Below are 15071 nucleotides of genomic sequence, written 5' to 3' on the forward strand. Positions count from 1 at the left end.
CCACGTTTTGCCAGGTTGGATCTCATCTTTGGTTTAGGCATTAGCAGTTGGATTTCATCCAAGGGTTCTAGTCTTGCACTTGCCCAATTAGTCTCAATTAATGAGAAGGTCTCAGGTACAACCGGTTGGACCACAAGTTATCCATCCAGTGGATAACTTCCAACCATTCATGTTGATGTGCATAAGAGATCCAGTCCATCCGATAGGCTAGGGCCACCATGAGGATTGCCTAGTGCAAAATCAGCCACATACACTCACTGAGTTGACAACATTTGTTTTTTGTTATTCATTAATGGCTAGATATTGTTTTGTATGGTGTGCCCACCTAACGAGTAGATAGAGATTATTTTTGCACTTAATAGGTTGGAAGTCGTGTATTGGGTGGACCATAACCTGTGGTCCAACTTGAGAGCTTCTCTTAATTAACCAAATGTTTAGGCACTTTATATTAATTAACTACTTTTCCTGAGTCAAGTTAAGTTTGGGCTAGAGTCACCTATGAGTCAGGTCCATTTTAGAGTGGTGGCCCAAGTCAGACCCACGTACAAACTGGCTTCAGTTAGGTTGATTTTGAGAGGTCTCAGATCGAAACCCACTTAATAATCCAGGTCCAGCTTTAGGACCCAGACCTGCTCCATGAGTTGAAATATTGGACCAGACCTACTTATTGTCAGGTTGGTATCTTGAACCGTTCAACAAGGACATTATCTTCGTCCTCAAAGCTCTTCAAAAAAATCAGGGGACTTACATGAGGTGGGCCCATCTCAGCAAGAGCAAAGGAAAGGTTAGGGCAGCCTCAAGGCCCACAAGCTGGACCTGGACAAGTGCTAGAATTTACATAAAAGCCCAAACAGTAGGACCAACCTGACTGACTCATTTCACATGGTTGGGCTGACTTCTTGGATGGAGAGTCGACTGACCAGAGGCTGATTCAGCTGTGCTGTACTGGATGAGGACACCAGTGCCTAGCTCCTTGGGATGGGCTTCCAAAATTACAGGACCTGGCCCATTTTCAATCATTAAATAAGCAAGTGGTGGGCGCATCACTTACCAAGTTAAGTGGTTTTTAGGTTTGATCAAGCTACAAAAAGGCCCACTCTAGACAGGAAAAATGGGCCCACTGTCAATAGAAAAATCACGCTGTAAGGATACATAATCTAGGCTGTCCAAAGCATGATCTCCACTGCCGATGGACTATAAACCCAAAAATTACACTGATTGGATGATCTTAATTGTCTAATCTCGGTCCCTAGATTTTGGATGGACAACTAAAATGAAAATCATCAGCAAGCAAAATCAGATAATTAAGATGGTCTATCTATCTTTGGGCTATGCTGCATCCAAAATGGGGTCCACAATTGAGAAGTTACTAGAGGAAATATAAGGTACACATTTTTCGTACAAGTGGGGCCCACTTCCTTTCTACTGGCTCGTTGATCTAATGATTGCTAGCAAGGATTACAGATGCCTCACGAGTCTCCTAACTGGATTAATCCAATCTGAAAGTTTTTTTGTGGCATCCACCATCCAATGAGGGGGCCATCAGATCAACGGTCTGGATCGCCAAACCATGGGAACTCTTGCCATATCAGTGGCTTGGATGACAGAACAACGGGTCCGGGTCCGGGTCCCCTCATACGCTCTTCAACACCAGTTGTAAAGTCTGAAAACCTGATTGTTCCGGGCCCACTTGGATGATCTAAGAACCTGGAAAGCAGGGTAGAAACTAAACTCTTGAGAATTTCTTTGAGAATTTTCCTTTCTGATGAGGGAAGAGTTACACTAGTACAAGTTCAACAAAACATGGTGTGTGTCAGATGTGTGCCAAGGACAAGATCCTAGCCGAGCCCCTGAACTTTTTCATGGGCCACATGGCCATTTTCTACCATAGAGAATTTCCTTTATAATCATAAAACAAGTGTGAGAATTCCCTATTGGATGCAGGTAAGAGTTCCATACTGCTACTGGTTCTTCACTTTGTCATTGGATCTTCAGCTGCAATTTAACTTCCCTTGCCAAGCATTTTGTTGAACATGACCCACCACCAACCGCACGTGCAAATTTTGATCAAATGGCCTACATGAATTCGAGAAGAATGCACATAAGATCTCAGCTCTTAATCACACAACCATTGCAGTGCTGTCTTCACAATCGCACCAATGCTTTCCTCTAGCTGATAAAAAAAAAGCTTCAAGAAGAAGCACCAGCGCTCAGCTTCACAACCATCGCTTGGTCGCTCCGGTGGATGGGAGGACGGGTGGGGGCGTCGTCGCATTCCGAACTCCATTTGGGCCTGCAAATCAATTGAATCCATGACCATTAGATTAGATGATACGCGACTCCCATGTGCATGCATAGAATGTTAGTGTGATTGATCATCACTAACTGTTACACACAATGCCTATCCTGTGGAGGGGTGGAGGATCTAACTCGTTCAAATGGGTTGGAGGCGGATCCAACTCGTTCAAATGGGGACCCGACGATGGACAGGAGGTGCCCCAAAAATCATCCTACGTCGAGTTTGTGGGCTGTGAGGTACCAGCCTGGGATAACAGCAAACGTCGTGTATGGGAGACTTGTTTTGCTAATTCCATACATGGCCAATGCAGGCGCATGCATCGATGTGCAGCAGATGATAAAATTGTAGCCACTCATTTGTCCATCTGATGGCAGCCTGGATGTTCTTGATGTGTGGGAATCATTGGTACGTATGGGAATTAGCAAAATAAGATGAAAGCATGACTGGAAACTAAGAAAAACATGGCTATCAGCAGTTTTAATTTGTAATAGGAATTTATATAACTCACAGGAATCAGTTGACTTCCCACCTAGGGAAGATCTTCGAGAGCTATCCAATCCACCGGTCAGTGATTGCCTCCTCAACAACCTTGTATTGGCTGCCTTCCCATCATTAATATTACTTTTGCTGTAGATAGGAGAACATGTTTCCAACGGATCCTGACGATTCCTGTAAATCAACAGGTTACTATTTTAGACCCACCATGCTAGAATGGACACATACTTCTGCTAAGCCCACACACAGCTCCACATTATAGGTAGGCCCCACCATGCTAGATCGGCATGGTGAGCCACACGATCGGAACCATGCACTGTTAAAAACAGAAGCGTGCTCCAGTGACACCGGTACAACGGTAAAGTTATGGTAGTACCAGGGAGATATGAGGCCCACATAATGTATGCAGGATATCCAACCTGTCCATCAGATGCGTGAGCTCATGTTAGCCCCATACGTCAAAAATCAGCCCGATCCAACACTTATGTGGTCCACAGCACAGGGAACAAGATGGGAGGGAATTTCCACCCTTAACTTGCACCGAGGCCCATCCAGTTCAACAATTAGGTGGTTCACAGCACGGGTAACAAGATAGGAGAGAATTCCCACCCTTTATTTGCACCAAAGCCCACCTGAGTTGCAAAACAGCCTGATGTTGGGCTTGATCCTTCATCCAGGCCAGATGAAAGTTATGAATAGCCTGGATTGCAGATAAACTACATGGTGGACCCTCTGTTCAAATCAACACTAGGCATCCACTTTCAACTTGTTCCAGATGGTGTAGCCCACATGAGATTTTTATTGGCTGAGGTCACACATCTGATAGACAGTTTGGATTTCACAAATACATCACGTGGGCCCCTACCTGTACAACAGGAGCACACACCTTTAAAAATAATAATAATAATAAATAAAATAAAGTGTCCACAGTCCATAACATACATACATCTGTGCCCCTTCCTGATGCACGATTCAAATGTCCTATGCCATGTGGAGCATAGCAAAGTTCGACATAACTCACTATGGTTGACTGTGATACTATCACATGAGTACATTTACCTTCTCTCGGAGCCATTGATTAGTTTCCCAATCGTCTGAAGTGATTTTCTTATCTGAGATCCTTTTCTGCTGGTGCTTGAATTGGACAGCTGGGATTTACTTCCAACACCAGGCTCATTTTCTGTCGCGTTGGGATCCAATTTTCTTGAGCTTGGCAACTCGGGAGTTTTTGGTAGTTGGAGCGGAATTCTCATTCTGCTCTCTGTTTTTGTTCTTTGGGCCTGAGAAGCTGTGTTTCTAGGAATAGAACTGTGATGAGAAAAAACTTGAGTCACAGCACTGCCACTGCCAATGCTGTTACAATTTTCACTCCCAGAAGAATTCGCTTCTGCATCCTGAAATTGAATTACAGAAACCTTCATGAGATGTCGTGCAATTTTCAAATCCCTTTTATCTGCTATTTTTGGGAAGCACGACTGTTTGGAACAACATCACTCAAAATGCAGATGTGGTGATGTGCTAGACGAAGTCTGCAATTGCCACATTCTCATTTCAGGTGGCAGATGTTCCTGGCTGCATTTTGGGGATGAGCCTAATCGGCCTAAATCAAGCCATCATTCAAAGGAAACAAATGTCTGAAGCCTTTTAAATAAGACTTACATCTTCTGATTTTTTAATCGGAAATCGGATCTTCTTCCCAGAATTCGGGCCTTCCAAGCTCAACCTTCGAAGACGGGTTGGAGAACGCTCTGTTCTGATTTTCAGTTTACTGAAGGATTTAGACACCTTTTTGTCCTCTGAATTCGCCAACAGCACAGACTTTACAATGCTTGGGTTTTCAATGCTCAATCGTCGAGGCCGAGGGGGAGTGCGATCACTCTTAAGGTTTGAATTCCCAATGGGTGATCTCAGTTCCTTTGGTTTATATGACGAGAATGTGGTTTCCCCTTCCTTTCTTGCTAAAGCCTTCTTGAGGCCCTCAATCTGCAACATTTTCATCACAACAACGTCAATGCTGACAACCAATAGGTGTTTTTCCTTTCTAATGTTTTCTCAATTCAATAACTTGATGCTTTGAGAGGACCAATAAACTCACCACATGCATCATAAATGTATAAAATGTTAAAAAACAAAAAATGCTAACATTCAGATGGTCATACATGTACAAGAATCACACATGCAATAGGGCCCACCTGGTGCACAGCTCAGACGTCCCACAGAGGCAGCCAATTGTAAAGCATAAAGCGCCTTGTAGATGAACACAAACATCAGGCGGGTTGCATGTGTGATTCTTGTACATGTATGACCATAATGTTAGCATAAAGCGAAAGGGATGCATGGTTTGGATGTCCCACACACATCACAAGGTGGCCACATGTAGATGGGGTTGTCTTTTCTGCCTTATGATTCTTAGATTTTTGGCTGGCAAGATTCACTTACATTTAGATACTAAATTACAAAAAGGCATTTTATGAGAATGGCACGCACTGACACCATAACTAGTAACTCTTACCTCTTCTTTGAGTTCACGGATGTCTTTGCTTTCTTTGTTCAAACGAGGAGCCCCAAGTTCAACTGTCGACACCCTTTGTGCAAACTTCAAAGTGCTGATTGTTTCAGCATATGAATCTGCTTCCGGGCTCACATGAGCAAACATTAGCGTCTTTGCATGCCCACCTAAAATAAAAAGTAGTTCAGGAATGGAATTGAATCAGAACAGCCCACTTTATTGCATTCCAATCTAAACCTCACATCATTTGCATAGAATAAAGGCAATAGATTTCAACCTAAGGAATCTTGCAGGAGTTGCGTAAGTTTGCTATTTCTGTAGGGTATGTGGGAATTTTTCTGAGCCAAGGCTGCAATTACATCTCCCAAACAGGAAAGGGACCGATTGATATGCTGTGCTTCTTTTAGCCTATCTCCTGTTACTTCTGATTTATCCACCCTCTCATTTCCTGCAAGGTCCACCAAATGCAAACAGCTCCGAAGGACAGCTCCTGATGCATCTTTGCCTTGCACATGGACCGTCACGACACTACAGCCGATTGTAACAAAACCACCACCACCACCACCAGTCCATCATCATCACCATAAAAATTATAAGGCATCTTAATCAAGCTGTAATACCAACCTGTGTGAACGGCTGCTTCGGTTGTTTGCTGCAGTCGAGCAAACAACTCGGTTCATCTCACCCAGTTTCATCAGATTAAGAACGTCCATGGTGGACTGCACGAGGTGCATATTAGCATTTGGAAGATTCAACCCACCATTGCCCACACCATTCCGGATCTCTAATTTGTTAGTAGTTAAGAATCAAGAAACATGCACAAGGCTGAGTTTTACTGAAATAAAGAGCGGAAAAAGAGAAAAAATAAGAAGAAGAATAAAGAAAGAAAAAAACGAAAGAAAGAGGCTGTGATGAAAGGATATTTTGTGGTTGATGCATCTTCTGCAAGAAGGTCTCTGACTTGTTCATTATAAATTTCCACCATTTGAACGCGAACCTCATATCTCATAACATCCTTCCTGTTACAAGATATCTGGAAGAGATAGTCGAGAGCCAGATAATTGATTCCCATATCCTTACTAGATCCGCTCGATGGACCACACTGACATGTAAAGACATATATATCAGAGAGGTGAACATACTCAATGGGTACTCACCAAAGACTATAATTTGAGTTACTGTTGACAAATCAGATGAAACTATTACCATAGTGTGTGTTTTGCCAGATCCTGTCTGACCATAGGCGAAAATGCATACATTATAGCCATCCATGACAGACCTGATTAAAGGTCGAGTGTCCCTAAATACCTCCTCTGCCAAAATTATCCAATTTGGATGAGAAATACAATCAGTTCAAGGGTATTCGAAACTTCAAAAGAAAAATGATTCAAACCTTGAGTAGCAGCTGGTCCAAAAACCTTGTTAAACTGGAAGAATTTATGTGAATCTTTTTGTGGCTTCAGAGGATCTACAATGATCAGCGAGCCATTGTCTCCAATGAAATCCACTGTACTTCTAATTCCAATTCCAAATGCAGGCCTGATTCTACAGTACACTCGAATATTCCCTAAAGAAAAATATAACCAAGAGTTACTTCCTTAAACATGACAATGCAAAAGTCTTGTTTTACAGGAAGTACACCAACCTTTCAAATCCTGAAGTGTGTTATAAAGATCTCTGTTCTCTTTTACTACTCGATGATATCCAAGAGCAGCAGTCGAAAGCCCTTGAACTTGGCTTCCTGAACCAATGGCAAAGAAGCAAGCATAAGCACACAGCTTGAGAGCATAAAAGCTGATTCGCTGGGATATTTCATTCCCTGAAACTCTCTCAGGATTTCTATTGGGTTCCTCCACAAACATCATAGAGGTAAACCAAAACATCATAAGGAAAAAGTACATTACTGGGGTTATATGTATGGTTTCAGGGTTCACAATTTGTACTTGAGCTCTGGGTATGATGAATAATTGAAAAAAAAATCATCTATTATGACATCTTTATTCTCATATGGAAACATACCCAATTGAATTAAATCACTTTGAAGTTGCAATTGTAAAGTTTTGAAGTCCTCCTTTGCCCTTAGCAATAAATCCTTCAGTTCCTGCAACATAAACTCCATTAGCAACTTCATCTTTTGAATTACTAAGTTAAATGCATGAGCCATCCTAGAGGATGCTTCATTTAATATCATCATCATCATCTAAGCCTAATTCCAACTAATTGGGGTCAGCTGCATGAATCCTTTTACGCCATTCCACTCTATCAAGGGCAAGGGAAACACCCTATCGTGAATTTGGAATATCATATGGTCTGGATTCATGATCACAGTTATAGCAAAAAGTTTGACGCAACTGCCAACCTGATGCAACCCACCTCTTTCACCTGGGATTGAGACCGGCAATGAGAGCCAAGGTATTCAAAAATGGTTATGTGATGGCCGTAACTGCCATTATGTGATGGTAATGGTGGTAACTGTGACTCATTACAGGAAAAATGGCCCGTAACGGACCATTACGGGGCTGAAATAGCCATTAAAAAAGGAGGCCACAACAGCAGTTACAGCCCGTATCATAAATGTAACGGAGGTGGCTTTTACAGCCACCATTACCATTATGCAATACCTTGATGAGAGCACAAAACTCCCACAGTCACCATGTAATAAACTAATACATAGGTGCTTTATGTAACATACCAAGAACTAATACAATAAAAGAAAAATGGAACTGCCTTAGAATGTACTCATTAACGCATAATAGATTTTTTTTTATTGCATGGTCTCGTTGCCTCTGAGACTTCAATAAGAATTTGTAAATTCAAATTCCATGCCATTGACCAAAGTTACTGTTTCCTTTCAATGGAACATTCTAGAAACTTTCAATCAAATATTTAAGATGTTGAAAACATTATCATGCGTAATTCATTTTCCACCTCCATGTCAAAATAACAATGATTCTTGGTTTAATACTCTTGTCATTCAATCAAACTCCAAATTGTAACAAAATATTTTGCTAGTGTAAGAAAGCCCATTCTCTCCATCCTTCAATATATACAAGTGTGAGGACAGTGAGGCAGGAAAATATAATCTCACCAGTAAATCTTTTTCTTGTGCCTCTAAAATACTCCAATGGTTGCAGTCACCCGTTTTCAAGCGTGAATGGCAACACTGCAAATAATAACACGTTATCAAACAAGATGATATATCATGATATATCATAATTGCTAATTAGTTGCAATATAGTAGCAACAAAAGATATTTTGAGTTGGGACAAATAATAGTCTTTCAAAGAACAACCAGAAATCAACTTCCAGTCCATGCATACAACAAATTGTGCACTTTCTATAGAAAGAATACTACCAACGGTGATCTTGTACATTGTGTTGAAGAAATTAGGCTTTTGTTATTCACAATGAATATTCCAGCAGTGATCTCTCTCCCTCCACCTCCCCACAATGCTATTATTTTATGATTGATATCGGTCGGGAGTTCACGTCAATAAAGAAACAGTTCAGGGCATAGGCCTATGCACAATCCTATTATTTTATCACTGATATTTGTCAGGCTTCGTGTCAATAAAGAAACAGTTCAGGGCATAGGCCTAACTTTCAAGCTAGAGTGATAAATCGGCTGATTGTGAACCAGCCATAACCTGGCCCATTCCACCCTAGGTTCGGGTGTACTTCCAACCATATCACCATGTATTCCTATGCACAATCCTATTATTTTATGACTGATATTTGTTGGGCTTCGTGTCAATAAACAAACAGTTCAGGGCATAGGCCTTACTTTCAAGCTAGAGTGATAAATCGGCTGATTGTGAACCAGCCATAACCTGGCCCATTCCACCCTAGGTTTGGGTGTACTTCCAACCATATCACCATGTATTTCAGGTGTACTTCCAACCGCATCGCCATGTAAAGGAAATTTTGCTTTGTAAGAATAGTCTTGCTGCCAAAACATCATATACAATAAGCATACAATTTATGTGAATTTGGTTACGTGGAACATGCAGGTAACCTAAAACAAAATGACTTAATTGGAGGTGGACCAAGTGATCAATACTTGGGGACCTCTATATATCTTCATTACATGATAGTCTAATAGCAAACAAGTACTCAGTCAAAATCACTTTACAATAAATTAATGTGGAGATCCATGCTTAAAACTCCACTAAAGAAGAAGCCATACCTTATCAGTTCTAACTGCAGAGGAATTTTCCAGCGGCACAGATATCGAGCTAGCAAACGAACTATTTGCTTCCACCAAAAAATCTTTAGAAGCTGATTGTAACTGCCATTGGACGAAAATAATTAATAATATGTTGAGTTCATGACATATAAAAGATAAGAATGACCAATAACAAAGAGACTATTTAATGTTGCTAATTATACATTGCACTCAAGTGCGATCTTGCATTAAGCAAAGCAATGGTCACAAATTATACACATACGCATGCAAACATACATAATTGGACAAACATGCATATAATTGAATGTTGCTAATTACACATTGCACTCAAGTGCGATCTTGCATTAAGCAAAGCAATGGTCACAAATTATACACATACGCATGCAAACATACATAATTGGACAAACATGCATACATGTAACTGTTGCATATATCAAGAATCTCCAGAGTGTGACAAAACGCAATTGAAAGCGCATGCTTGTACTTGATAAGATAAAGAATACAACTTATGCTCGATTGTGTTTAGAGAAACTACAAATACCCAGATGAAAAAGGGAATTTTACAAAAAAAAAAAACTATCAAATTAATATAGAATTTACATTGTTGTACCTTTTTCAAAAAGCTACTCATTAACTGATATGATTATCATTCCACTACCTTCCGTCACGGCCACCCTATGAGCAAATGGGTCGGCGAATTGGGTGGGCCCTACCATGATGTTTATGTAAAATCTACCTTGACCACCAAGCCAAGGGCCCAGAAATCGGCTCCATCTGTAATTGAGGTGGACCACATGATTGGAAATAGTATACAAGGAAACGCTCGCCCTCCAAACTGTTTCCATTAGTGTGGCCCATGTGAATCACAAATGGCTAGGATTTTTGGGCCACCGGCCTAAATTTTTCTGTGGAATCTAATGGTTGGAGTGGATTTCATGGGCCCTATACAAATCAAGGGTGAACGTCTCTACCAATTGTTTTCTTTGGTGTGGCCTACCGGAATCACAAGTCAGCCTGACTTCTTGTCTCTTAACCTAAAATGACACCGCCACCAATTCCTAAATTAGTGGGCCCACTTTTTTAGGACCCCAAAAGCTTGGAATTGCCAATGAGCTCAATGCAATGATTGTCATATATTGCACGTGTATGATGTGTTTAGAATATTTGAGTGCATGTAATTCATCACATTCATCATCCAGAGAATATACCACAAAATATTTCAAAGAATACAAGAGTCAAAAATCCAAGCTCCCAAACACAATTTCTGAAATCCAAGATTTTAAAAATCCATGCTGCCAGACAAAACCAAAAATCCAGGATTTCAATTCCATGTTCCCATACAGGCCCTAAAAGTACATGATGTGAGAGTGAACATCTTCTGTGTCCAAAATCTACCCACACATCTGAATATTACATGACCAAACAGTTGTTGAGTTCCCTCTCTATAATGAAATAACATAAAATCCCCGAATGAACAGGCAATAATGAATTTCTAATCTTTTATTTTTAACAAGAGGAAGACCCTTATCTTTCCACAAATCTAACTCACCTTGGGGTACTTGTTTAGCAGTTGTTCCAGAGAGCAGCTTGAAAGCATCTTAATCAACAACTTGCATGAATCCTGCAAGCCAAGGCATTTTCAGAAACAGCTTGCCTTTTTCTCAATTGATGGGAAAGTAGACTAAAAATTCAGATCAACCCCAACGACAAAATTTAACCTGATTGCCATGACGAAAAGAAACCAAAAGGTTTTGATCAATGTTCTCCTTAGAATCAAACAAACAGCCAGCAAGCACCTTGACCAGCGTATCTACCAAATTTGAAACATGACAGATAAGACAGTTAAAACCAATTGGTATTTCTAAGAAACATAATAAATAAATAAAGATGAATTACACGATGCACTGAACTCGAATTGCTTTTGTTCGGTTCATCATTCCAAACAGGTGAAGCCCATCATTTAGTGGTTAATCATTCTTCTGGTGCGCCCCACCATCATGGACAGCGGACTTATTTTCCGAGGAGGACAAAGATCTTGCCAATCAACCAACAGACAGAAATCTCCCAGATTGGCATTCGCATTGCATTTGACTGTAAGCTATCTCTTACATCTTTAATTTTTAACTATCTATTTGAAGGCCAATAATCAGATGTCTAAGATCATCCGATCCATGATGACCAGATGAACGATGGATAACTGAAAGGTGGAACCTGCCTGACTGAATGGAACACTGGTCTGAACAGAAGTGCCACTGGACCAACCCAAGCATTGTATGAAAAACCACATATTAAGAAATCATTTGCTGAAGAGAAAAGTTACATTACAACCTCCGTGCATCAGGGTTTCAGTCTCGGCAAGCTGTTGCTTCTCAGACGTGGCCAACATGTCCAAACGCCTGCAAGCATCCGAGGCACTCGACGCAGCAACATGTGAATGTATCTTCCCAGCCAGGTGTGAAACCATTGGAGATCTCGCATACTTCCAGGATCCATTCCCACTACCCAGCTGCTTCCACTCATGGTAGGACTTGAGGGCTAGAATGCAGTCAACAATCTTGGCTGCTGATCCAGCCTCCAATGTATCCTGAAACAAATAAAGCCATAGCAAACAACATATTGAAAGAGATAGAAATGAGCCTCTTGTTTGAAGAATCAAGCAGTGCTCTGAAGCAATAACCAAGCATTTTCATCCAAGTATGCTCAGGTGAGTCTCCCCCTTCAGTGATCCAGACCATTCATCAGGCAGGTCCCGGCAAGGATGGGCATTGGCTAAAAGCCGCCTCCATCTAACAATCCCAGTCATATAAAAAGAGGACTTTTCCTGTTGCACATGGACTGTTGGCTAAATTTCCTTTCTAACTGTCCGTTCACAGGCAAGTTAACAGAGATCTAAGACCATCAGGTGGCAGAACTCCCTGCGACATCACCTACCTATGGAGGGGCCCACCCAGATGAACGGCTCGGTTAACTGAAAGATGGGTCCCACTTGCAGAAGACACTGGCTCCCAGCCATACAAACACAGGACTTTTCCTGTTGCATATGGACTGATGGTCATATTTCCTTTCTAACCGTCCATTGGCTGGCAAGTTACCAGATAGCTCAGACCATTGAGTGGCAGACCTCCCTGTGACATTGCTCATCCATGGTGGGGCCCACCAAGGTAAATGGTTTGGGTAACTGAAAGATGAGTCACACCTGCAGAGGAAACTGGCCTGCAATTTCAAGACCCCTTACCCTTTCAAGATCGGAAGCTTCGAAAGCAGGCAGCTTCAATTCCTTGACGGCGAGCAGAAAGTTCCGGACGTTCTCAAAGTACTGATAAGCAGGCAACGGCTGGGATTCGGCAGTCGTTGATGATGAATGGTTCTCAACAACCTTGAAAAAAAATTAAAAATAAAAGAAAATTTTAAAAATAATTCCAAGAAAGTTTTTAAAATAAAAAAGAAGAAATAATTTATAATTTTTATATATATAAAAAAATACCTTGGGTACAGCTCCAGGTTGGATCTTGTTAATGGCATTGCAGAGGAAGAGACCGTTTCGTAAGTAAGAGAGGAATTCAGGCTCCGATGGCTGGCAGGGGAGGCCGATGGGGCCCACCAGGGTTTCGAGCCATTCAGCAGCTTGGAACCTCCTCAAAGCTTCAAGAATCAGACCATACAAGAAGAAAAGAAAGAAAAAGGGAGACAGAAAGCCCTAGAATCGTCAGCTGCATTGTTTGAGAGAGGGAGAAGAGGGAAAGATGAGTAAGAGAGAGAGAGAGAGAGAGAGAGAGAGAGAGAGAAACCTGCTTCTTCAGCTCTTCTTGAAGCCAAATGAGAATCATGGAGAGGGATTCTACAAGCATCCTCCATTCAAGATCAGTTCCAGGGCTCTATCTTCTCCTTCTTGGAAGAGAGAGAGAGAGAGAGAGAGAGAGATTGGGATTTTTACGGGGAATGACGAACGTTGCAGTGTTTGATTTTCGCATTGGTTCTGGTGAATCAGAGATTGCCTGATACTCAGAAAGCGTATGATGCTTGATACACAGGCACTAAGAAATTGTACACGTGGCATGTATTAACTCAAATGAAACCGACTAGATTGTGCAGCTCACAATATCCAAATTACAAGCTCAATATCAGATTATTTACAAAATTCTAATCTCTGATTCGTGCACACATGTTTGTAGACTCAGGACCGTTGGATCTTTTCATTCTCATCCGTCCAATAACTGTCCACAATCAGATAGTCAGATCATCAAATCAGCTTAATTTTTGGTTCATGATAAATTTAAACTGATTCCCATAATTTTCAGTGTTTATTTTGAGTTAATGGTATGACACATAAGCAATTTCTTAGAAATTACTAACTGCATGTGTATCATCCATCATCACGCTGCCAGAGTATCAAAGTATTCCTCTCGGGTGGAGAAAGGGATGACCAGGCTTGGAGCCGAACCTGAGGCACGGAAAACGTAACGGTACTCTTTTTCGAATTCAAACTGGTAGGACAGGCTCTTTGCTCCTAATGAATCTCAGCCGTTGAAAACCAACAGACTTGATCGTTGATCCACTGTGACATCCACTCCGCCCATTCATCACACCAGCTCATGTTTAATCGTGATTTAAAAATGAGGCAGATCCAAATTTTAAGTGGGCCACAGTACGAGAGATGGTGAGGATTGAACGGCCACCGTTGAAACCTTCGTGGGGCCCAGAAGTCTTGGATGATGCTGATATTTCATCCTGGCGGTTAACAACCTACGATCAACGTTGCATTGCATATAAATTGTCAAGGTGGGCCTTGCGAAGGCTTCCCCTACTTTACTCATATAGTTTCTGTGATGGGGCCCAGACTTGAGTTTTTAATCTGGCTGAGTTGGATGGGAATGAGGCCAACACTACCGGAAACGGATTGGCTACTCCCCCTGCCACCAGCCAATGGCCGGTGGTCGGTGCTCTTTGGGCCCCACCATGATGTATGTGTTTCATCCATGCTGTCCATCTATTTTTCTAGATCATTTTAGGTTATGAGATCAAAAATGAGTTATATCCCAATATCATCCATGATGTATGTGTTTCATCCATGCTGTCCATCTATTTTTCTAGATCATTTTAGGTTATGAGATCAAAAATGAGTTATATCCCAATATCAAGTGGACCACATTACAGAAAACAGTGTTGACTGAACATCCACCATTAAAAAAAATTTGGGGCCATAAAAGTTTTGGATCAAGCTGATATTTGTTTTTTTTTCCCTTCATCTAGGTCTGTATGACCTAATCAAGGGATTGGATGTTAAATAAACAGTACAGTGGACCTTAGGAGGATTTTAATGGTGGATATCCAATCACTATTGTTTTCCTGTGATGTGGTCTACCTGAGATTTATATCCCCCTCATTTTTGGGGACCAAGCCATAAAATGATCTGTAAAAATGGATGAACCGCATGGATGAAATACATACATCATGGTGGGCCCATAAATCACCGACCATCAGCCAACACTACCCAGCGGTGGTGTGTGATGTGTTGGACACTGTAACGCCTACGGTTATGATATATATGTCGTACATCCATTTTGCCAGCTGAGTTTAAGCCA

General features: G+C 41.4%; 1 protein-coding gene across 1 annotated transcript; it reads right to left on the reverse strand.

Annotated features, from left to right (window-relative positions):
* Window positions 1-1732: 1732 nt before the first annotated feature.
* On the reverse strand, window positions 1733-13428 carry LOC131225840 (kinesin-like protein KIN-14L). The gene is made up of 20 exons (XM_058221435.1): window positions 13278-13428; window positions 12974-13131; window positions 12725-12865; window positions 11818-12073; window positions 11208-11299; window positions 11039-11110; window positions 9490-9591; window positions 8392-8466; window positions 7323-7404; window positions 6949-7044; window positions 6697-6870; window positions 6510-6616; window positions 6230-6405; window positions 5928-6095; window positions 5581-5831; window positions 5307-5470; window positions 4454-4777; window positions 3854-4188; window positions 2808-2968; window positions 1733-2293 (listed from the first exon to the last, which is right to left on the reverse strand). Exons 1-20 carry the CDS (start codon window positions 13342-13344, stop codon window positions 2217-2219), a joined length of 3078 nt encoding a protein of 1025 aa, XP_058077418.1. The 5' UTR covers window positions 13345-13428; the 3' UTR covers window positions 1733-2216.
* Between the last annotated feature and the right edge of the window lie 1643 nt (window positions 13429-15071).

Source organism: Magnolia sinica, chromosome 14 (assembly GCF_029962835.1).
Source record: "Magnolia sinica isolate HGM2019 chromosome 14, MsV1, whole genome shotgun sequence".
Taxonomy (NCBI): domain Eukaryota; kingdom Viridiplantae; phylum Streptophyta; class Magnoliopsida; order Magnoliales; family Magnoliaceae; genus Magnolia; species Magnolia sinica.